This window comes from Amblyomma mixtum, chromosome 3, assembly GCF_055824585.1.
Source record: "Amblyomma mixtum isolate Tamu chromosome 3, ASM5582458v1, whole genome shotgun sequence".
Taxonomy (NCBI): domain Eukaryota; kingdom Metazoa; phylum Arthropoda; class Arachnida; order Ixodida; family Ixodidae; genus Amblyomma; species Amblyomma mixtum.
The window spans coordinates 189761785-189786273 of record NC_143014.1 but is presented as its reverse complement, the minus strand read 5'-3'; the positions used below and the strand labels follow the sequence as shown (position 1 = coordinate 189786273).

The window sequence follows — 24489 nt, the reverse complement described above, 5'->3', positions numbered from 1 at the left end:
TCAGCGATCGGATTGACCGGAAGCGCATGAGCCATCGGCCGCTGTATTCCTCCTCACCCTCATATAAACACGCAGCAGAAGACGGCTCAAGTTACTATCTCCTGCTCTCAAGCTGCTACATAGCAGACCCGTCACCATATCCCCTGACCCTTGGGTTGCGTGTCAAACACGCTACTGTTAGGCCATGCAGGCATGTTCATAAGGCTTGGTTAAAGCAGGCTTTATATTCATGTCATGTAGTCTTTCACGTAATAGTTATGATTGTGAAAGAAGAAACTGTGTGGGCAAGAGGAACCGCTCTCACATCATATCCATTAAGGTGAAGCTTAAGTGTCCCCCCCCCTAAAATTAAAAAAAAAAAAAATTTGTAAATTATGGGGTCCATGCAGAGCTTTTAAATTTGACTTGAATACTCACAAAGACCACCTCTATAAATTTGTTGCATGACCATTAAAACCATTTCAGGGTCCCTTTAAGCCTCAAATCAAAATTCAGAGCACCTAAGTAATGTATATCGGGGCTACGTGGTTTCTGGTGACTTCGCATGCTGCTTGGGTGAAGAGACCGGACGCTGTAGGACTTTTGATAAAAGGAAGGCTTCATGTACCATTAATTACAAGACTTTACAATAGCTGAGATTGGATACAACTATGCACGGTTGGCCTGGCTAACCATCTAGCAATCAGACATGGGACACTGCGTCACGAATTATGGAACCTGGCACACCTTTCACCAGCTCCGTGGCATAAGCTAGATACCTCTGTGAATTTTCTGGTCATTTCTCGGCTGTAGTTGAGAATGGCTCTTGGATATTATATGCAAGAGGAAAACTGCTAAGAGAACAGCAAAAAAAAAAACTGTGCTTGACACGCATAATTATGGAGTAATCGAGTTCTCCTACTTTGTTCCCTCTCATATTGCACATGGGGTACTCACCGTGAGCAACCAATGAGACCATGTGACAACAAAACAAGCTATGTCGGGCTACGTCAGCTGGAGTGGATATGCTAAAGTTAATGATTAGTAGTGAGCGCAATACATCAGATATTTGTGCTGGAAGAAACTTTAGATGCCTTAATATTTTTCTCTTGCAAATAGTCACTGCTGCTCTCTTGTCTCTTGCCATCTCTTAAAATGCTTTGAAAAGCTAGACCATCAGTGCTGACTATGGTGCTGCCATTGGCAAAGCAGCTACTTGCAAAACAAGGTTTCTGCTATTTGCGATCTGTAGATAGTACAGCCAAACTCCCTTAATAGCACCCAAGTACTGGAGAAGAGTTTTTGTCTGTCATAAGAGAGGGTTTTCATGTTTTTATTACTTACTGGTCGCGCTGTGTTTATGTTGTCGTCAAGCGACTAGGAGTTTCACAAAGAAGTCTGTATCTTGTTACACAATCTAATCAGCTGCAAAAGCAGCTGTTTACTTTCGTTTGCTTGACATAATGCCAAGATGCTAAATATTTTTTACTGCACTGCAGCCGCACCTGTTGGCTAGCTTTTTTTTACGCTTAACCATCGGTTACTTGAAGTCGTAAAACAAGGTAAATATTTAAGACAAGCCAAGTACTGAAATTTTTGTGTGTGGGGGGGGGGGGTGCTGGATTGAATGCATGCTTCTTCCCATGTGTGTGTCCCCTTTTCATGTTAGCATGCGCATCGTTGCCTTGGGAAATGGACTTATCTCACATCCCGATGTAAGTTCTCCAAGGTTTCCACCGTAAATTCGTCAATCTTCGAAGCCAGGAGTGGAGGCAGCACGTGTCTGCTGTCAGTGCGGCACCTGTACCAACTATAGAGTGGCGGCAAGGGTCGCGCATTGTGGTGCTGGCAGAGGCTTGCCCATTGGTTCATGTTGTAACCTGCGCGCCACTCAGACCACTGTCTGGTGGCCCCTTTTTTTAGGGGGGTGCGAGCTTCTTGATTGTGGCAGTAGCATGAGTAGGACCACTGCGAAAGCGCTGCATGCTCCTGCCATGCATTCCCACCATTCTCTGTGTGAGCAGACACCCACATGCTCACACCTGTACCTCACTGGTAGTTTGGGAGTCGTTCTTCATGCAGCACTCACAATTAATGCACCCTCGTCGATGTTTTGCATCTAGCACGGGCGTGACCGCAGTTTGCATGCTGTGGCACCACATCCGCGGGGAGGGGAAGAAACCCCACTAGTTAAAATGTCTCATAAGCAAAGTTCTTGATCATCAAAATTCAGAGGTTACTTGTCCTTTTTTGTTGAGTGTCTTCTGTACCTGATGTCTGTTCTGAAGGAGGTCTGCTGAATGGGAGAGATTGGGCAGCCAACCAAGTGAGGAAAAAATGTCTGTTATTCCCGATTGTCTGTTACATCCATGTCTCTTACAATACGTTTCAAATCTATTTTTAAAACCACCTTAGTGTTCACAATTGTAGATTTAATGTAACCTACACATCTCTGTTGATGTCACAGTCATTGCTACTGCACGACGTCTAGGTGACGCAGTAGTCATCGTGTCCGGGATTTCAGGGTTTGCAGACGTCGTCTACCACGAGAAAGCGGCATTCCCATTTAGCAACTTAACGCAGCACCACATGTGGGCATTGATTTATTCGTTTATTCGACTCGGAGCTTTTGATTCTCGAAAAAAAAAGAAGAAAAATCTGGTCAGTAGATTGTTGTGTGTTGACACTCACCATGCACTGAGAAACAGAATAAATATGGTGCTAGATACACACTCAGAAAAATGGTGCTATACAAGCAGAGTTGTACATCAGCAGAATCTTCCACATGAGTGTAGCTCTATGGGAACTTACCCTTGCCCGCCAGTCCACAGTACCTGGCAGCCAATGTGGTCTCTGGGCCGGCAGCACATTAAGGGGGGATGCTAAGCTCGAGAGTCAACTTTCGAATTGCTGTGCCTGTTTTGATAAAAATTTCAGGGTTGGTTTAATTCCTTGTCATTAGACTGTACTCTAAATTTCATTACGATAGCACACACAGGAAAAAAACTTGTATAGATGTCTTATAGATCCGGTTACGAAAACTATCATTTCAAAAATGATGATATGTACTAATTTTTTCTGATTAGGTACCTTCAAGGTGGTTTAGTGTGCAGGATAAGGCTAGTCACATGTTTTTTAATGTGGTTTATTTCTGTTATTATATGTCAGACATTGATAATTTTTTTGTTTTAGAAAAGAAAAATACCTCATCTTGTTCCTGACAACATTTGTCTAGAAACCGCTGTGAAAGCAGCTTTTTGTGAAGCAGTTTGGAAGTGATAGTTTTTCTAACGGTCTTGCTTTCCCAAAAAGTCCAAACCGAGAAAAATAGGTTAAAAATTTCAGCATATGCTGTTTAATTTTATGGCCAAAAATAATTACTGTACATACTCGCATACCGGGTCCGTCCATTCGTCCATCCATCCATCCGTCCATCAGCAAAAACACGTGTTTATGTCGCCATTGATGTGACGATGAAGCATCGCTGGGCCAGCTGGGCGTCCACATGGTTGTTGTAGCTACAGTGCTCTGTAATTGTAACCGTGGAAACGACGTTGCCAGCCTTGGCAAGAATGAGTTACAGCGAACAGGCAGCCATGATGTGCAAACTTCTGCGACGTGCTCAGATAGGCCGTTTTGATTGCTCCCCTACCAATTTCGTCATTAGGAGAGTGAAATAGGAATGGGAAGCTCCGCCAAAATCGAATTGAGGGCAGCATTTTGTTTGCTTGTATTTTGAAATTTCTTCATTGATTAACTCCCGTTTCTGTGAACTGATTCCTGTAATTCTTTTTGAGTCAGCATCTGTATGACATAAAGAATCCACCTGAAGTATAGCCGGCATCCCTTCCAGCAGTGTTTCGCAGCCCCTTTAACAGTGCGCAACATCTTGGTGCGCTGCCAAGCTCTGCGCTGCGGACAACGCGAAAGCTGAGGAACACAGTACGAAAAGCTAGCAGTTAAAAAAAATGAAAAAAGTAAATTCTCGCGGACAAAAGTGGGGAGTGGGTTCATTACGTATATGTTAATCGAAGTACCCTGATCATAGGTTGAGCCCTCCTCTTCCAACACGACTCTGTTCTTTGGCAATTGTTTTTTTTTTGTTTTTTTTTGTTTTTTTTTCATCTTTAGAGCTGCCCAGCACCCTTGTCTGCGCTGGTGAAATGCCTTTTTTTGCTGTTTGGTTGTATGGGAAGATACTCTAAGTGGCGTGAAAACAGCGTTGGAAGGCCGTGTGATGTGTTTCTGCTAATCCATGCTTCTGTTTTGGTTTGCCAGCCAATTTGCACTTGCCACGGCCAGAAATATTTTCTTTTTTAGTGTTTATTTAGTGGTCTGGTTCACTTTTGATGGGCCTCCCATGGCTAGAAAGTGCGAAAAACAAAATTTATAATGCAGACATTCACTTCGTGTTTGGTTACTTACTTGCCTCTGTGTGTCCGCGTCTTGAAAAAAGCATTCACATGCGCTTTTGACAGCAAGCACGCACAATTGTTTCGTGAAAAAAAAATTTATTATCTTTTCTACTGCGCAGATGACAACCAAATTTGGTGAGAGGTTTCTTTATTAAATCAGGAATGCAAAACAGCACAAATCTAAAAACAGTTTTTCTTGATGGAAATCGTGATTTTAGCCCTGCATCCCCCTTTAATGAACCACTCGTGTGGCTCTTTCATTCTGCAGTTGCCACCCTGTGCATTCAGGGTGCTACGTCATGGCGTGTGAAGTTCGCCCTTTTGAGTGTGTTGTCTTTCACATATGGGAACGCATTCCTGTTGGCAGCAGTTGCAGTGGCCTTGCGGTTCCACACTTTGGCCATCCCTACACTTCTTGAAAGCTTCAGATTGATTCCTGGCCCTTGTGTTTATACCAGTGTAATGCAGCGTTCTACGAAGGCGAGGTGTACTTATTCCTCTGTCCACTTGTCCGAAGACAGTACACTGGCGTTGTTCCCACAATGCTGATGTTCCAACTGCTGCCATGTGTCTGCTGAAGTTGGTAACACTCCATCTGGGCGAGTTTGTCTCTCCCTGTGTAGAATATGAGCAGGCCACAAGTGGTGCCACAGCTAGCTTTGCGGTCACTTAAAGTGGCCTAATGTGGAAACCAGTTTTCTTTTGCCAGGAGCGATAACCTGTCTGCCTAGCACAACACTTTCTCATAGAACCATGGTCTCTGCACTGGTGTCAACAATTATGTTAGTGACTCTGTGTGAGCATTGAAATTTGACCCTCTGCTGTTGTGGGTACATCAAACCGTCACTCTCCACAATGGCATGTACAAGTACTCTGTCCGAGGGCCTCCTTCATGTGGTCTGTAGATGTGCAAGTCTGTAGAGGGTGGTAATGGCAATGTGCCACAACATGCTTCCAGCTGCTGCAGTGGAAGCATCCGCTAGACCGAGGTGGTATCTTGGTTTCTATTACTAGCGTGGCTGTGGTTTTTTTTTTTTCATCTGAGCTGCTGGGTGTCCCCTGTACTACTTCTGTGTACTCTGGGCTTCCGGCCTAGTTTTTGCTACTGCTTCTGCACCTTTGTAGACATGTTTTTCACTACGTGCTGCCTTCTCCAATGGCTCCTCGTAAGTCTGCAGGAGTGGTGCTTGTTTTTCCGTGTTCAACATTTTTTTCCTCGTGCCACTGTATATTTTTGGTTTCGTTTTAGGATAAACCTGCCTGGAGAGGGGTCATTGACTAATGGCTGCAATAGTTTGCGAAAGACGACTCATTCCTCTAAATAGAAATTTAGGTAACTTTGTAGGCATATGATAAACGCCTTTCAGGTCTCTTGCCGATGTTTCGTCGTCCTTGAAAATCTCCTTTGGTTCTCTGTCGCTAAGAGTTTTAGTTCATGTAGGACCACTGCCTTCAACTTATCATAGTTTCTGTGCTGTGAACTGAGTTGAGAGGTAGGTCACATGCTCAATCGTCGGGAACACGAGCTCAGCACAGTTCTCCTTCACATGGACTCAAGGGCACTTCACCGTCTGCAGCAGATTTGGGGAGTGGACCTGATAGTAGCCTGTAGTAACACCTCAAGGACTCGTTCTTCGGAGGTGCCGCATGCAGACTTTTAATGTGCATGACTTTAATTTACAGTTCCAAGGCCCTTAACTTTGTCATACAATTCAAGTTGCTTGGTGAACCTTTTGCTGTATGGGGACCTCAATGCTGCAATGCTACTGCAGCTGACATTGCTGCTTTTGTTCTCCATTGCCCTTGACATCTTATCTGGGTTCAAGTAGCCGTACCGAGTTGTATAGTGACACCAGCTCTAGCCACACAGCAGCCATCCAGAAAAGCAAACCAGGGGATACACTTGGAGCCAACATCACTGTCTTCGTTGGGCCGGAATGGCGTTGGACTTAACACTGCGATGCTCGATGTTGACCTGCACACGCGCATGTGCCGTGCCAGTGGCATTGCTCAGGGATCCTGCCTTGGGTCTGCTGAACTACCTTGCTTTCAATGCTTTGATACCCTTGGATCAGCTGGTGAACCTTGCTTTGGGCCAGCTGGACTTGTCTTCGATGTATATTAGCACCTGATGCTTAATGTACCTACGCCGCCGCGGTGGCTCAGCGGTTATGGTGCTCGGCTGCTGACCCGAAAGACGCGGGTTCGATCCCGGCCGCGGCAGCTGGAATTTCTTTGGAGGAGAAATTCTAGAGGCCCGTGTACTCTGCGATGTCAGTGCACGTTAAAGAACCCCAGGTGGTCGAAATTTCCGGAGCCCTCCACTACGGCGTCTCTCATAGCCTTAGTCGCTTTGGGACGTTAAACCCTATAAACCAAACCAAACCTAATGTACCTACATGCCAGTAAGCTTTGTAAGCACCACTCAAAGGTCTCTCCTTGGATCTGCTGGACCTCCAAGTTGTCTTCTTCGGCACCTCAAGGCCAATGCAGTGCACCAGCCCTGTTGAGACTGTGCCAGTAATGCACGTGGATGGCCTGTGGTTTCCGGTGACTTGCACGCCACTTGGGTGAAGATGCCAGATTTTCAAGAGCTTATGATGAAACAAACACTTAATGCATAACTATTTACAAAACTGTATAAGAGCTGAGATCAGGCATGACTATCTGTGGTCAACCAAGCTGACCACTTCGTGATTCACACATAGGATGCAACGCCCCATACTATGGAATCAGGCATGCGTCTCACCAACTCCCTGAAAAAAAGCTACTTGCGGCAGTTAGCCGATCTGAATATGTGATGGCAAGCGGAAGAGCCTCCCGAGATGTGCAGCACTAATTTTAGATAACCATGTCCATGTCACCCTCTGTGAAAAGAAACAAAAAAACCAGCACAAGATGTCATGGTGCCACTTTTCTCTGATGTCTTTCATAAAAAGTGGCCTCAGGACTTCGAGGTGACATAGCTTTCTCAACCAATAAGCCGGCTCTAACCTCCGGCTGCTTTTGCCAGGCCATTCTGGTTTTGGGGGCCAACAAGGGGAATGACAAGTGTTGTGGCCCAGACGCCTCACCATAGTGCGAGTGCTGGGGCTGATGGGTCATGCTAGTGTGTTGTGTTGAGGCAACTGTGCTGCTGTTCCATGAAAGGAGTGCACTTGTGCACCCTGTCACACACACAAGTGTGCAAAAAAAGAATAAGAAGCGTTGTCTTGCCTGGCACAAGTGTGTGTGATATCTCCACTCAGTTTCCGCTGTTTTGCAACAGTGAAAAGATGGGTTGCTCATTTGCTTGTTTTTGTGAGCAGCTATTGAAAACAGTGTGAAGCAATCGGCCAACAAGGGGCGTTAAACTCCTTCTGACAGTCAGCGAAATATGCTCAAAATATCACGTCAAATGGTTGAAATCGGCTCTCCAAGCATCTTCTTAACTCTTAATTTTTGGCAATTTAAAGCTATACTTCAATGTGCCTTTGTAGTATTTTGCGGTAGAATCTTTGGTTGTCAGTAGAAGTGCGGGGCTTGAGCCCCAGTCATGCATTCTGTTATTTTTTCATTCAATATTCTATTTTAAGCGCTATATATAAATTCCACACTGCTGTGACCTTCTGAAAATGAACCATCAGAAGCCCGTATAACTCATTAGTGTTAAGGAAAAGGTTGCATGGTACGTATATGCACTGCAGCTATAAATTGCTTCATCCTTCTTATTGTAACAGCTCATTCGCCACACCCCGTAATCACAAGGTGCCGTTACTGTAATTCCGGCTAGTGCGAGTTTAGTTTAGTTACAGTTGGGAATGAATTTCTTGCAGCTCATTTTGAAGTTTGGGTATAATAGAACACTTAATAAAAATTTTTAAAGATATCTGAGAGTCGCAGGTAAAAATTGAACCGGGGGCCGTATTCTGAAAGTGTCCACTAAGTAGACATGGCTTAAACTGGGCACGTTTCCTTGGTCTATAAAGCCACCAGTGTCTGGAGCCCTGGGCTAAGGACCTCACCCGCCTTCAGTCAATAACTGTTTCCACCTCCATCACTTCAGAGAAATCCTGTAATATGCCATCAGTCCACCAAGTAAATAAACACCATTCATAAATGAGTTGTATGTGGTAGCAATCACTGACTGATGCACATTCCAGGTATCCTTTTTCATATTTTTCTTGCGCTGTCCTATTGGCACAGCCCACTCACTGGCCAGTTCCCTCTCAGTTGTCGTACCATTTTGCGACCGTCACATCTGCTCCATTGACAGTCTTCTTTCTCTTCCTAAATTCTTCCTTTTTTCTTCATCTCAGCATTCCAAATTTCAGCTAGGAATTTGCTCTCAACGGCTCCAGATGTGATGTTTTCCCCATCAGCAGCACCCGCTTCATGGTCAGGATTGTGGTCCAAATTGCTGTTGCTATTGCTAAGACAGCCGTTTTTAATGTGTTTTAGCTTTCTCTGCACTGCATACTTATTCAATAAGTCTTCTGGTCCACTTAAAAACCTAAAAAATTGCCTTTTAGCTAATTTAACATGACTTCTTGATGTTGATTATTAATTCAGGTAGCAAAAAAACTGCCTCTAAACGATCCCTTGTAGCCTGTTGATGTGAAAACGCAGCATACCATTCCAACCTAATTTAGCCCCCGAATGATGCAACGCAGCATTTTTTTACTAAATGGCGGTGGAGGCGAAACGTGAAGACGTCCATGTGCTGTGTGAGGTCTGTGCACGTTGAAGATCTCCCTAGGTGATCGAAATATTTCCAGAGCCCTCCACCATGGCACCTCTTCCTCTCTTTCTTCTTTCACTCCCACCTTTCTCCCTCCCCTTACGACGCGGTTTGGGTGTCCACTGAGATGTGAGACAATTACTGCACCGTTTCCTTTCCTCAAAAACCAGTTTTTCAAAATTTTCAAAATCCAGTTTCTGTTATATAGAAGTGAATGAGCTGGAATACATTTTTTTTTTTGCTACTCATCACCTGACTGCATTTCTGTGATGACGATGAAAGTGAAGGAATACGAGCGGGGCTCCTGTGGTATTTCTTCCATGGAAACAATGGCGTATAGAACTTCGTTTGTGAGGAGTGAGATGGCACTTCACTGTTATGTGGTTTCTGTACACCTTCAAATATTGTCTGAAAGAGGGGTACTACTGTTTGTGAATTATAGCTCGATGCAGGAGCTCATAGCTGGTTTGTCACGAATTAGCGACACTCGAGCACAAAGGTTAGAGGAACATAAGACAAATTGAGCTTGGCCTGTAACGCTACTTTCACTGAAAACGGAGCTTTTATAAGCAAGAAAAGGTAAAATAAATACAGGCGTCCTCACCCCTGACTTTTCTCGCAAGCTAATCGCAGTGCATCAAGGCAATTTCTTGGGCGCGGGTCCCTGAGCATAGACAGCATTGCCGCTCACTTCCAAACGGTACTCACGGAGTCCTTTTTGGCGTAGACATCACAAGTTTTAATCGAGTGGTAGGGAAATTTTCAAATCCAATTTGCTTGTCAATAAATGCGTCTTTTGCTGTTGGACAAAAATCAGCTGAGCCAGAAATGAGCCGCAGAATTTACTGCAAACAAAAGTTGGATGAAGAAGTTCTCAGTGTCCCTTTCATGAAAGTTGTATGTGCAGTACTCGCTTTTGCATTATCATTAGCGCTATGGCCAGTGCAGCTTCAGCTGAGGTGGTGTAAAGGGAAAAATGAGTCATCTGTCTCAAACAGCCATCGTCTCCACATATGTGGCTGCAGACCAGTGTGGACAGCTCCATGCTATGGACTTTTCCAGAGACCCTGGGACTTCAGAGTGTCAGCTGTGCATTCTACTGCTGCATGTTTGGTGCTTGAAGATCTTTGATTTCCATCTTTTCAATATGGTATTTAGAATGAATTTTCGTTGCAAGGAATCTAGCACCTTTTTCTGGCTGATCCGATGAGATTGTGTTTGAAATAGTTTTGCTCACTAAGACAAGGCAATGAGCCACTCTTTCAGTTGTTGGGAAAATGGAAATTGTAGTGTGTAATTGTAATATGGTTTATAGTATATGTATATTATAGTACAGTAGAACGCCGCTGTTACATTCCTCACTGCTGCATTTTGCTGGCTGTTACGTCGTTTTCTTTGGGTACCCGACATTGCTCCCATAGGATCCAATGTATTGGGAACCCCACTGTTATGTTTTTGCTGTGGGAACGTTCCCGCTTGATACCTCGCAACCGGGCACCCTGAACGCACCCGGGCAATGTACACCAACCGCCATTTTTATTTTTGACGAGTCTTGGCCAGGTTTGGCTACGGAACTGGCTGCAAGAACCCGCACGCGAGTTGGAGAGGCTGCCACTAGATGGCCATCCGCCTTGTGAACGTCGAGCTTGTAACCGCGATGCTGCGTTCTTTGTCATGCTCTGGTGGCGTCATGGCGTCGCGCAAGCTGAAGGCGCTTCCCCTTGAGGAAAAGCTGGATGTACTAAACGCAGTCGACAGGCAACCAACGCGGCCTATGCGGAGCAGCGCGGAGAGCAGCCTACGACCATTTTAGTACTTGATACTGTGCACTACGTCGCTTCAGCGTGGACTTCAGTCAGCGTGTCAACTGCACAGCACTGCTGCACGTGGTGTGGCTTTCGCATGGAAGTGGAAACTGCCATGGAAGCTGAAGAGTCGTAAGCAGCCTCCGGTGATCAAGAGCTAACTGAGGCTATAAATGCGTTGGGTGCCACGGGAGTCACATGTGGCGACTACGTCTCCGTGGATGCTGCCGTCATGATGCCGGAGTGCCAAAGCATCACCGAGTTCGTTGCGAACTCAGTTGCGAGTGAAGCTGCTGACTGCGATTACGACGAGGAGCGCGAGCCGCACGATTCCTGGGAGTTGGCAGATTCGATTTTTGGAGAAGCTGTCGCGGCTCTGGACCTCCTCCGCAGGTATGTACGTCGCACCTCAAAGCGACGCTGACAACAATGCGACCTTCCAGGCTACTAAGAAACGTGTGGTGCTTTCCAGCGAGCGAAAGAAACTGCAATCCACCATTCTCGATTTTTTAAAGTCCTTGCGGAAATAAATTGTTTCAAGTCAAAGCTGCACTGTTTTCATTAGCTTTCGAAGCTTTCCTCACTGTTGCGTTTTCCCGGCTGTTGCGCTTTTTTTTCCCAGTGCGGTGAAAAACATATGAACAAGGTTCTATTGATGCCATGTGAACATTGTGCATATGGATTTAACATTAATTGTATCAAGCCCCTCTTCTTATTTCTGTGTGAATTGTTTCCAACTAGCCAAGTTGTTATCCCTGTTTTTGGATTACTGCGCTTTTCGGTCTGCCTTTTTTTTATGCTTGTAAAGTAGTGATTTACAGCGTTTGCTGATGTTTTTGTTTGTGATTTTTTAGAACAATGCCAGCGGTTTCTGCAAGCTGCCAAACGGTGTAGGCCGAAAGAAGGCACCAGTTCAGAATAGCACAGCCCTCCAAGATCCATTTGCCAGTGACGAGGAAGCCGAGAGCTCGGGTACTGGAGAGGACAGCACTTTTTTGGACGCCTTCATACCACCACTGCTAGACATTCATGATGGCAACCACCCATTCTGTGATGAGGTGCTCTTCCCTCGACCTCCGCAGCCAAGACCAAGGCCTGGGAGGCCCCCAAAAAAGCTCGCTCTCGCAGTGCCACTCAAGCCGGCTAAGCTCAAACTGCGTGGCTCTCAACGGAGACTGCAGCCTGGTACCGCTGACACAGACTCAGAAGACTGCAGCAGCATGAGCAGTACCTCCACTACCAGCACTGGCACCACAAGCAGCACTGGCACCACAAGCAGCACTGGCACCGCAACCAACACTGGCGGCACAGATGCAGACAGTAGCACTTCAGGCCAAGGGCCACTACGTTGGAAGGAAGCACTTCAGAGCGCTGAGGCTGCAAGTGGTTCAAAAGACCGCTTTAGTGTGCTGGCCAAACGCATTTGTACGGATGGAAAAGTGCAGTACCTTGTAGACTGGGACACTTGTGGGAACAGGAGTTGATGGAAGGACTGTGGTCACATGACTTTCCCCCACCCCAATTTTTTTTCGTTTTCTTCTTTGGAAGGTGTTGCTGGTGTGTGTATGTATGTGCGTGCATGTGTGTGTGTGTCTACACCTTTCACTCTGTGGTGCATTGTGAAACTGACTGAATCCCAAGGAGCTCATTTTGGTGAGGCACCGTTGTACAGGCAGCTGTTGGAGTCTGCTTATGTTTTCGTCCTTCAAATGCTGCATTTCTGATGAACCACTAGATCTGCATGGATGAGTGAAACAGTGGGAAAATGAAATGAGACGCACAAAATGAAATGAGACGCACAACATAATTCAATTGTGAGAAAAAGGCATCCACTGCCATCTACGTGATTGAAAATGGGCTAAATGAAATGAAGTGCACAGAATTTATTTGTGAAGAAAAGATGCCCATTGCTATTTGCCAATTGTGTGGGAGTGATTTGAAGTGGAGTTTAAATGTAGAGTTTATTAATGTTGCATTATGGATGGCTTCAGAATGATTCCAGAGATGTTGGTGCTTCAGTTTGTTGGTTGTTTCTGGTGGCAGCACATATTTTCACTGTCGGATAAATTGGCTTTATACAGCTGCCAATGTAAAATAGGATCATTTGTTGGAGTATGTGCTAGTGACAGTAAATGTTTAAGCAAGGCCTGCCAGCTGTGGTAAATTTAAGCGAACAACTTTTGTACGCCGTTTTCTACAGCTAGTTCCTAGTTCAATGACAGGTTTCTAATAAAATTGAATTAAACCTACCCGATTTCTAGCGTCTTTGCATAACTTAACATGTGTTACCTGGGAAGGATCCAATTTCTTCTCAGTGTGATACATGCATGACCTGCCATGCTTGCTTGTATGTGAGTTAAACACAATATTTGTGTCAATCAGCGAATGCTTTTGAACTACTGAATGTCTGTTTTACATCTGCTGAAACACTGCCATTTTGCTTTCTAGGATTATACAGTCCTCCTAGTCTCGTCTGCTTTCCTGTAAAAAGAATTCAGAGTGGTTGCTTAGATTTTTGTACAACTTACTCCCCTGAAACTTACTTTTTTCATTTTTTCCAGTGGTCATTTTTACCCTTTTTTTTAATGTTGATCAGTTTTCATTCGCATGCATGCTTATGTTGGGGTATTAGTTGCCAGATTAGGCTCACTGGAAGGTTTTGGCATCGAAAATGAAGCAGCTATGAATCTTACTGTCCATCAAAGCTTCCCACAGAATTTGGCACTTCACCAAAAATGCCTTTTTGACATTTTACAATTTTGCAGTGCACTTTTGTTTTTGGCTGTGGTACAGTGTACTTAAGTGCTTTTTCATTTGGTAGTGGGCCTTTCAAAGCGTTGCACATAATTAATTACGAACCAAAGAGTAAGGGACTCCATCTTGTGTCGCTGGGTGTTTGCATCAAAGTGCTGTTATAGTGAAATAAAGTTATATTTACAAATTGCCTGCCCTTCAACATTCTCACAAGGCCTGTTACGCAGTTTGCCTCACATAGCGGTTTGCTTGTTACTGATCGTTGTGGTATATGGGTTCATGTACAAGTACCAGTCACCTGTGCCCAAAGTATATATGTGGTAACTGGTAGTGAATATTATATACTCCCCATGCATGTCCTAATGTGGCATAAGGCTTCTACTATGGTTTTTCACCAGATATTTGTCTTTTTTTTTTCAGTGTAAAGGCATGGCTGAAATGAATGTGCAGCAACATTTGTCCTTGTTGGATGGGCAAGTTTAGTGGGGCTTTTGGCAAATGTACTTCACGTCAAACGAGTGTCACTTGGCTAGCATCATGATGCCTCTCTGCAAGAATTATCATCAGTAGATGCGAATTTCCCAGTGAATTAGGTTTTTTAAATGTCCAAAGTACTTTGTTCTTTTTAAGCATTTATAATTTATTTGTGCAGGACATTTCGTTTTATTCCATGTGGAATAACAAAAATACACTAATTACAAACTTAATAGGAACTTGTTAGAAAATGAAACGTGGTATCCACCTAACCAGATTACCATTTTTTTAAGGGCTGCTCATTGGTGGAAATCGCAAGCGTTTTGGAACAGGTTTGGAGGGGGCAAAACTTCATATTTGTGGGAGCATCCTATTTTGTTGCAGGATCCCAATTATGAGAAATAAGGTAAAAACTTGGATTTACCCTGTTTAGTGTAACGATGCTTATCGCCTAGAAACACTGATACCCGTGTACAGTAAAGCCTCGAATTCGGACTTAAGGGACCGGAACAAACGTCCGAATTATCCGAAGCCCGAGTAATCGAATGGGCCTCGAAGAAACTGCCGAGGACAGTCCACACCATAATAAATTTATTAGATGGAAAACTGGGCAATTACAGCCGTCTTTTGAAGTGAAAACTGCGCAGCGACAATTTCCGCTGTTCATGAATTCAATTCTGTATGCATACTGTCCGAAGTGTGGGAGCAGAACTGTTCCAAAATGGTGTATAGTGGCTTCCGCGACCTCCACGATGCGACGTGGTAGCGAAGCCTGCTCACCAACGGCGATTTCAGCGCGCAAGGAGCGAAGAGCACGTGACAAGCGCGCAGTTTCGGGGCGCGGAAGAATTAAGGAAGTGAGGGAAACGCATTGGCAACGGAAAGGCGTGACGCCTTTTGAAAAAAAAACACCAGCAATGCACCACTAGCGGAAAAGGCGTCCTCTGTCGGGTGAAGCCAGAGGAGCGGGGAGCAGAGGGTCACGTGACTCGAAGCAGCCTGCGCTGAGCTGGTGCGAGGTTCGGCCACTGTACGGCGGCGCATGCAAGGACGCGAGAGGTGGGTCACGTGACTCACTCGGTGCGGGAGGGAACCTGCACTGCCCGGGCACCGCTGCAGTTGTTCCATTGGGCTACTAAAAACTGCTGCAGTCAGCCACATGGGCCCATACGAACGCGAGACCACATTCTGAACGATGAGAGGCCCGCGTCTGGCTAAAGGTACTCATTGCAGCCAAACCTAGGCAGGAAAAAAAAAAAAATTCGCCAAATAGTCCGGTCAGTAAACGAGATTTTGTACTCCGGAAACCAAAGAGAAGAAGGCGACTTGCCGGGCTGCTCTGTTGTGAGCCCGCTCCTTGACCGCCTTTATCTTCATCCATTGCGGAGCAGTGGGATGTAATGCTGGCCAGCGATTGCTGTGAAGACCAACGAAGCCTGTTACAGTGTGCATTACGGGCGTCGGAAGCAAGTGGAGCCCTGGAATGGGGCACCAACCAGCGCTGAAGGCTCCATGAGAAGTAGCAATATTAGGGTGCCTCGATGTCCGCCACGCCTCAGCTTCCAGAGTGTAGAGAGCCTTTGACGCTCCTTCCACCGCACTTATCCCCTCGCGGCGCCATCTTGGTTTCGCTGGTCGCGTACTACGGGCTATGCGTGTGGTGCGGCCTCTGCGTGGCCAATGAAATAATGTGACTAAACTAGAATTTTGCTCGTGGTAGTAACCATCTCTCTATTTACGGTGCTTTACACGTGATGCTGACATTGAGACTACATGGCGGTCGACGTTGTGAGCAAGGGCGTCCGCAGAATTTTTTGCAGGGGGGGGGGGCCCGTTGGTGCCCCGGGGGGGGGGGGGGGGTATGTTCGTAGCAGAAAGGCGCTATTTGCGGAGTAAATTTATTTATTTATATATAAATAAAAATTAAACAAAATGCACACATGAAAGAAAAATTACAAACAGCAAATTAAAGCGCGGCTAGGAGAGGTACATTGGAGTTTATCAACGAAGAAACAACTAAAATTAATAAAAATGCAAAAAGATGCTATATCACTTCGTGGAGAAGAGTGCTCAGTCTTGCTGCATACGGGTTCTCGACTCACCCGGATTGATGACCAGCACACAGCACAATATGTTCACAAACACGCAACTACAGTCACTCAGTCAGTCTTCCTTGAACAGCAACTGTAGGCGCCTCGGATTTTTCTGGGCGAATTGCGTAATTACACGTGTGATAAATTCACTTCTGTGCTTCATTACACGCTCTCGGTGCACACTCATCATTCACATTGATTGGAAAAACTGTTGAACGCGTACGTTGAAAACAAAAGATGACTATATATACAACGAAAACTTATTTACAAGATAAATGCACGCTCGCAGCTTCATACACCTCGCTCCATCTTGCTTGCGCATCCGCACAGTCGAGCAACCGCACACACACTGCTCTCCGCTCGTCGTTTTCTCGTCCGCTGTCTTGGTTGTTCTCAGCTTCGCTGACAACCGGCCACTAAAAACACCCAAGCACAAACACAGAGGCGCGCACACGTGCAAGGGCTTACTTGCCGCAGTATCCCCGAATGCGCACTTTGGGGGTGAAAGGAACGCCGCGCAACTTCCGAGGGGAAGGGACACTCGCCACTCCAGTCGGAAAATTTGTTTTTGTGTTTTTATGGGGTTCAGAGCCCCAAAACGACTCAGGCTATGAGGGATGGAGTAGTACAGAGTTCCGGGTAATGTCGACCACCTGGGTCTCTTTACCATGCACTGACACGCACAGTACATGGGCGCTGTTGTGATTTGAGGCCCAGCCAGAGGTGACAGGCGAGCCAGGCAGGCGCCATCGGGCTGCGTTGACCAAAGGCGCTGGTTTTCGCAGAAGACGCAAAGAACGCTGGTGTGGGGGCGCCTCGGGAGACTGCGTCGCCGTGAACAAAAGCAGCTAATCCCCTTTGCCGGAGATTCTGAAAGCGGCGCTTCTACCGAACTGCGCTACCCGTGGATCGGAGGAGACAGCGAGCGGCGGCGGCGCCAACTCATCGCCCGCTTGCCCCTGAGCAGCCCGACAAAGCGGGGGTGGACACGGCTGATTTTACCTTCCCTCCTTAAGAATTCATCGGTGACCGGCGTAACGATAGGCGAAAACAAGATGCCCCGTGCACTGTCTGCCTCCGTGTCGCTATCTCTCTAGAGATCAAAGAAACAGACACCCATCTCAAGGCGGCTCGAAACACATGCTCGCCGGTGCCGCTGTATGTCTGGAACAGGTCGCCCTTCAGTAGAGCTAACGATGGCGTGGTTTGAAAACGGCGGAACGACGCACGCCCGGACGCGGCATTTCGCAGATGTGACCATGCGGGGCTGCTTTTACCCTTTTGACTGAGCGCACCACCGCCCCTGGCGTGCGGCCATCACTCACGGTTCGAGTGAGTGATTTTCCAGGGGGGTGCAGCCGCCCCCCCTTGCCCCCCCCTCCGGACGCCCATGGTTGTGAGTGGCTGTTGCGGTCTTCACTGCACTTGCTGTACTCGAAAGGGACAGTGGCTACTCCGTTTTTCTTAGTCGTGATTTGGAGTATCTTGGTCACAGAAGTGCGAAGGATTCTGCTGCATTCGTTGTTCACTAGGCCCCAAATTTCTCGGACGGACGCACGGACGATGAATTGCCAAATAACTATTTTTGCGCAGTTAACATCCGCTTTTTCAGCAGTCTCTGATAGCGCTCTTTCTTATTATATAGCACCAATTCTCTTCCAAATGGTGCACCGCCACAGCTGAGTACGCGTCTCAAAACAAATGTGGACGTCTTCCTGATTGCTTCCTCTTAGTTGAATGTTCAGCACTAAAATCATGCAGACAGTTGCGTTTCCGGCTGGATGATTTTGAGTGGACGTAACTGATGATACGTCGCGGTGGAGTGTTCCTAGTTGCTAAGTCATGTTATCGAAGAAATTTCATCAGTAGGTTAACTGTTTAGTTGTAGCAGACGGAAACAAACCAGGAGAAAGTCATTAAAACACTGATTCGCAAAGAAACCTGACAAAATGATTGCTACTCTTTCAATCCCAGCGTTCCCGCCTTCAGAACTTGTTAACAGCCACTTCTATCTAACGCGGTTTAGAACTCAGCCGGTCAATAATAATAAAAAAAAACCTCCAAACCTATAAGGTGCTATTATTTCTCGGTGGTTTTAAAGTAACTCATCTTTTTTTCTGTGGAGACACACATTCAGTCTTTATACGAGAGCACTCGGATCCATCGTGGCTAAAATATTTTCAGACGCAGCGTATGTGTCTATTACTATGCTTACTGACTGAAGGACATGCCCTTCATGAGGCTCTCTTTATCGACAGCCGCCGCGGTGGCTCAGTGGCTATGGTGCTCGGCTGCTGGCCCGAAAGACGCGGGTTCGATCCCGGCCGCGGCGGCTGAATTTCTTTGGAGGAGAAATTCGAGGCCCGTGTGCTGTGCGATGTCAGTGCACGTTAAAGAACCCCAGGTGGTCGAAATTTCCGGAGCCCTCCACTACGGCGTCTCTCATAGCCTTAGTCGCTTTGGGACGTTAAACCCCATAAACTAAACTAAACTATAAACTAATCTTTATCGACACCTAAGATGCCGTCACCAGCCATTCCAAGACCCTTTCGTACAGAAAGGTTTAGTGCCGTTTTAACGCGATAGCTTTAAAGGCCCCGTTACCCAGAAAATCGGGCGTCGGTGTTGTGAGCGAAAAATCACGAGCATGACTCTTGCAGGTGATGTCCAGAGAGCAACCTAGGAGGCAGGTGGGCCACCTAGGTCACGTGGCCTTGCGGCGTCATCACAACCTGGCCACCAGGTTGGTGAGCAAACTGCCCACCACGGCAGGTGGCAGTTCAATCAATGATTGGTTGCTCGGTAAGAGCAACCTGGGCCACACAAGGTCCCCCGCTGGGAACACTTGCGATCGCAGGGCAGTGACGCATCGCAAAACCGCTGCACCACTGTACCAGGAGTGGTATGAGGAATGCCAGGGATCTATGAATGTAAAGTGGAGTGACCTTCTACATATATGGGCATTAAACCATTACGCTATCGCGTCATACCCTTAAGGCGGAGCTTAAAAGGGCTGTAAAAGGGGGTCTCAACGAAGATGCGACATGCCTAGGATGCTAAAGGACGCAGCGCCGCAAATATCCTCCAGCGCATTTTTTTTTATGCGTTTTGTGGAAGCTGAGTTATTTGCAGCCAAAATTTGAATTTCCGCGTCTTCACCCCTTTCCCTCTCCTGTTGTCACTTTTTTTTTTGCACGCTGAAATTATCTATACTGACATGTCGGTCCGCCGGCTCCATGCACTCGGCTTCTCCGCCGACGCGCGAGGAAATTCTGCAGGGGGAGGAGGCAACGCCTCGTGAACTGGTTTGGCGCCGACTTCGCTGGCGCGGCGAGCCGATTGTGGCATTCCCCTGCTGACGTAAAGAGCACTACATGATGCAATGTGCGCGGATTCAGGCGAAAGCTCGGCACCGCTGGTCGCCGCGAGGCGCGGAAGCGGGAGCTCTTAAAATTATATTGTAAATTATCGGCTCGCTTCTGAGGTCTTCTACGCGGCATGGACGCTCGGTGGCCTGTACTCTACATAAATAAGCATTTTATAGTCAACCTCTAACACCCTTTTCAGGGACCCTTTAAGTGTTCCCTCCAAATTTTGAAGGCGATAGGTCCGCGTATTCTATACTGCTACCTAAAGAATGCCCAGTTATAGGAAGGTGCACACTGCTACCAAAAGAATTCAGAAAAAATGCCTGTCACCCACAGACGCATATACCTGGTGTTTCACACAAGATGTTCTGCAATTTTTTAAAAACAGGCATTTTGAGATAGAAGAGCGCTTCTTTCGGGATATCATTGTGAGTTATGTAGCGGATCAGAATACAGCGAAGGCGTGCTAACTGGTTGGATGGTTAACTAATACTGAGTAGTTAGCCGCCGCGTGGATCAGCGTTATCGTGCTCGGCTGCTGACTCGGAAGACACGGGTTCGATCCAAGCAGCTGCGGTCGTATTTTGATCGAAGCGAAATGCTAGACACCCGAGTACTGTGCGGTGCCTGCGCACGTTAAAGAACCCCAGGTGGTCGAACTTATCTGGAGCCTTCACTACGTCCTCCCTTACAGCCTGAATCGCTCTGGGACGTTAAACCCCACAAACAAGCCACCATTATTGAGTAGGTAACTTTATACTTCTTTAATGCATCCACACCCCTGCGCGAAAGGTAAATAAACATCATGTCATACCGTTAGCAAGCGTGGGAACGCACGAACGAAAATTGGGTATGGACTGCCCACCCACTCCCGCGAGCAGCGTAACACAATACTATCCAAAAACTCAACAACCCCGGCGTCTCATTACTGCATCCGTGCAGGGTCTGCTAACTCTGTGGGCTAAACTATCAAAGGGAAGTCGAAGAAAAGAAGATCGCCTTCATTCCACGGCAACATCTCCTCCGGTTGTCCAGAGACACCGGCTTGCCGCCTCAGCCTCGAGAGTCGTCGGTCGCGGCAACGAAATCGCTCATCCCCGCTGCTGTGAGCGAGAGGTAATGGATTGCGTACAAGTGGTACGTTTGTTGTCGAAATATAGCAACTCTTCACAAGGCATCGTGTTTCTTGGAAGATGTGTGAAATATTTCGCACTTTTGAGTAACTGACTAAAATTCATCATTTGATTATTCTTTGGTACGACTCTATCTTGTTAGAGTACCAAATGTGCAGAATTTACAAAATAAATGGAAAGTTGCTCATGCAAACGGCCTGCCGCCGCGTTGAGCTCAGTGCATCCAAACGCAAGAGTAAAACCAAGATGGTGCCGGCGAGTATCATGTCTCCACCTCCATGGTTACACCCTGGAAAGCGGCGCTGGCTCATCGAGGCAGCTAGAGTCATTTTAAAGTACTGCATTCCTTTTCCCCGCGCCACAGGGCTTGGAAGGAATATGGCCACTATGGTCCCACGTTGCCGGAACAACGAGCACCAAAATTTACAGCTAATTGCATGTACCGGCGGCCGTCCAAAGCCTCTGGGCTTTCTTCCTAGGAACTGTATACACGCGCAAGTTGCTGCTTAGACGAGTTACAAAATCCTTGCTTCCAGTTTCGTCTGAGTGTTCGTTCACAATATGACTAATGCTGCCTCTGCTCTGCTGAAGGTTATTTTGTATTTTATAATACCAACGTTCCGAAGGCAGATACGCCTTAGATACCTTAGACGTAATTGTCACGCAGTGAACTTCAGGCAGCGGCTGCCATATACCTTCCAGATCCGTTTGCGGGGAGAGGGGCTTTGCGCAATGTTTGGACTCCAGGCCATGCCTCTCTCCGTGGCAATGAGCGTGCACACTCGCTCGCCCAAGATCTGACCCGCCGGGCTCCAGCGGAAGAAGAGGTAGAACAACACACCTAGCCCCGACTTCGGACAAAGAAAACGATGATGAGACACAGGACCCCCCTGCGGGGCCTCCAAACTCAGAACCGCTCACTTACACGAAAATAACCGAGTACTGCAAAACACAATGGAGAACGCTTCCACCATCCCACAAAACCCTCATTAGGGATGACGCCATCGCCTGGCGCTAGCTCCAGACTCTCACGTATACCCGAACATTTTTTACTAGTACCTTTTCTTCCTCACGCAATACCCCGAATGCTGTCTGTGCACTGTGCAGCATTCCAAACCTGACACTCTATCACTCTGTATGGGGGTGTACGAACCAACCAGGAAACCAAAAACCCATCTCCCACCCTTCAATCTCATCCTGGGAGACTGCCTTGTCCGGCTCGGGCCCGAGTGACCAGCAATCGCTGATCGAGCGGACGCGCCGGATCGCGTCAGCCGCCGGGGTGCTGAACCGAGGACTCCGCCCATAATGCACGGCTGTAACTAACACTAAGTAAATATTTTAATTACCACCAATATCACCGCCCTACTCTGCGGCGCTTCATCCCCTGTTGCGTCGTATACCTGCTGTTTCCTTTCCCATGTCAGCTTTCGCCGTTCTTCGCGCTGTTCTACCCCATCACCCATCTGCCAGACATTGCGCAACAGTACGAGCCTGCGCTTCTCTGTCGGCAAGCCCTTCTACGCGCGCGCGCCAAAGGTATGTGCGCACGTGCATCAACCTTGCCTTTGCTTTTGAGAAAAACACAGGACAAGAGCTTGTCCTGTGTCGTTCTCGGCCTTTCAGTGAGTGTATTTTTTACGCGAATGCTTGCAAAAGGTATGCACAATCTTGCCCCCCTACAAGTTTTGGGAAACCCTCCCAACACGTGGGTATCGGACCGCTATATATCCCTTGACTCTTACTGCCGGCTCGCGCCATGCGGGCCCCAAGCGCGCTTACAGCGTCGTGAGCTGGATGCAGTTCTGGCAGCTGACCAGCGCCACTCCTGACGGGTTAGGCTTTCTTGACCTTATTGCCCGCTACACCAGTGCGGCCGCAACGCACTGTGAGGTGACCCTGGACCAGCCCGTACCAGACCTCAAACAGCTTCAACTCCATGTTGAGAGGCGCCAGATGCAGCGGCGCACTCCCCGTACAGTGCCCGGCCAACTGGACGTGCTCCTCTGCCGCCACGCGAAGAGGGAGCGAGCGACGCACCAGCTGGGAGAGCATTTCCACCAGCTTGGATGCCTGCAGCAACAACCCCGCCAAGCCCTGGTGCCTTCTGCAAGTCGCTCCTGAGGCCTCGAATCCGGCGGCAGCCGGTACTAAGGAAGACAAGGCAAGAGACAAGTGTCACATCGCACAGCTCTTCGTTTATGTCTTCGTGTCCCGACAAATCATCGTTGGCGCTCAAGAAAATGCATCGTCAGTACTGGGATGACCCCCTGCTCACCTCAGTGTCAGTGTTGTATGAGAGCTTCCTTTCCAGGGCACGGTATTTGCCGAATGGAGGAATGAGTACACAACTGAAACGTTCTCTTAGCCTTGTAAAGTTATAAAACTGAATGCACACGCGCGTGTGATCGCCTACAAATTGTCCAGATATTATTTTATACTAAATTAATATTGTTGCGCCCAAAGGAAGACTAGCACATTGCTCAAAGGCCGGTTCAGGCACTCAGCGGCATTAAGAATGAAAACTGCGTCGATATGAGTTCAGTTCTCGTAGATGTAATCAGCTGAGGTATGCAAAATCCAACCGTAAGAAATTTCACTGCTTCCCCGCGTATATGTGTAGTGATGAAAGCGTCGATTAATCGATGTATTAGGTCCGTGTCGTCGAAAGAAAGCAAGGTGGTGGTGGTGGTGTAAACTTTATTGGCCATGACAAATTACGGGGGGGGGGGGGGCACAGCCCCCCTCATGGCCTGCGGGAGGGGCCCACACAGTGGATTCCTCCCTTACAAATGGTGTGCTAGACCCTGGAAGGCCAGCCTTTTAGAGGCACTGGTGATGGTGAGTCGTTGGTCTTGGAGTGCTGAACTGGACATCAGCTGTTCCCAGTGAGTGAGTGCCATCTCTGGGGGGGGGGGGGGGGGGGTAAGTGGAACAGGTGAGCAGAACATGCAGAAAGTCGCCTGGTTTGCCGCATAGTCGACAGGAGGAGGAGAATTGGTCAGGGAAGTGTCCGTGCATGACTATCGGGTATGGGAGTGTGCGAGTTTGAAGTCTGCGCCAGAAAGTTGAATCCGTGGTTGATAGCGAAGGGTGAGGAGGTGCGTATATCTGTCTGTTGGAACGATAGTGTTGTAGGATGTCACTGAAATTTAACAGGCACTCCCCTTCGATGGAGGAGGCGGTGTGCTCTCCCGCCCGGAGGGTAAGATCTCGGGCGAGGGCATGCGCCTCCTCGTTTCCGGGTGGTCCGTCATGTGCTGGCGCCCAGATGAGCGTTAAGCCCCAACTCCAAGGGCCCTTCCTGGGCGCACGCGCTCAGCGTCGGCGCTCTTGGCGTACGCTAGAACCGGTCTGCGCATGCGCACTGCAGGAGACGCCAGCGAACCTCGGCGAGGCGCCGATATCTGTCACTGCTAGATATCTGCGCCAGCGCTCGCGCGAGCGCCGGAAGCTGCTCACCGTCACGTCTCTCATTGGCGTACCTCAGGCAGACATACACCAATGGAAGGACGCGGTTCTCGGGACATCCGGTGCGGCTTTTCGCGCGCTTTTCAAAAGTTGCTGTCTACATTTTTGCTTGGTGCCGAGGCTGTTCGCGCCATGTCGCAAAATAAAATAATAAATGAAAGTCTGATCGCCGCAGTAGAAAGGCGGCCGTCGTTCTGGCAGGCGAGCCATAAAAGCCATAAAAATAAGCTAATAAAGGCAGCATTGTGGCTTGAAGTGGCAGCGGAAATTCTGCCAA

The 24489-nt window shown here is 47.6% G+C and overlaps 1 protein-coding gene across 4 annotated transcripts in view; it reads left to right on the top strand.

Moving 5' to 3' along the window:
• Positions 1-13865, top strand: part of Pcl (polycomb protein Pcl) — a 96466-nt gene extending 82601 nt beyond the window's left edge. For all 4 annotated transcript variants that reach the window (XM_089582234.1, XM_089582233.1, XM_089582235.1 and 1 more), the window contains one exon: positions 11774-13865. In XM_089582234.1, the coding sequence (XP_089438360.1) occupies positions 11774-12403 (630 nt within the window). In that variant the 3' untranslated portion in view covers positions 12404-13865. The remainder of the gene's footprint in view (positions 1-11773) is intronic.
• Positions 13866-24489: the final 10624 nt, after the last annotated feature.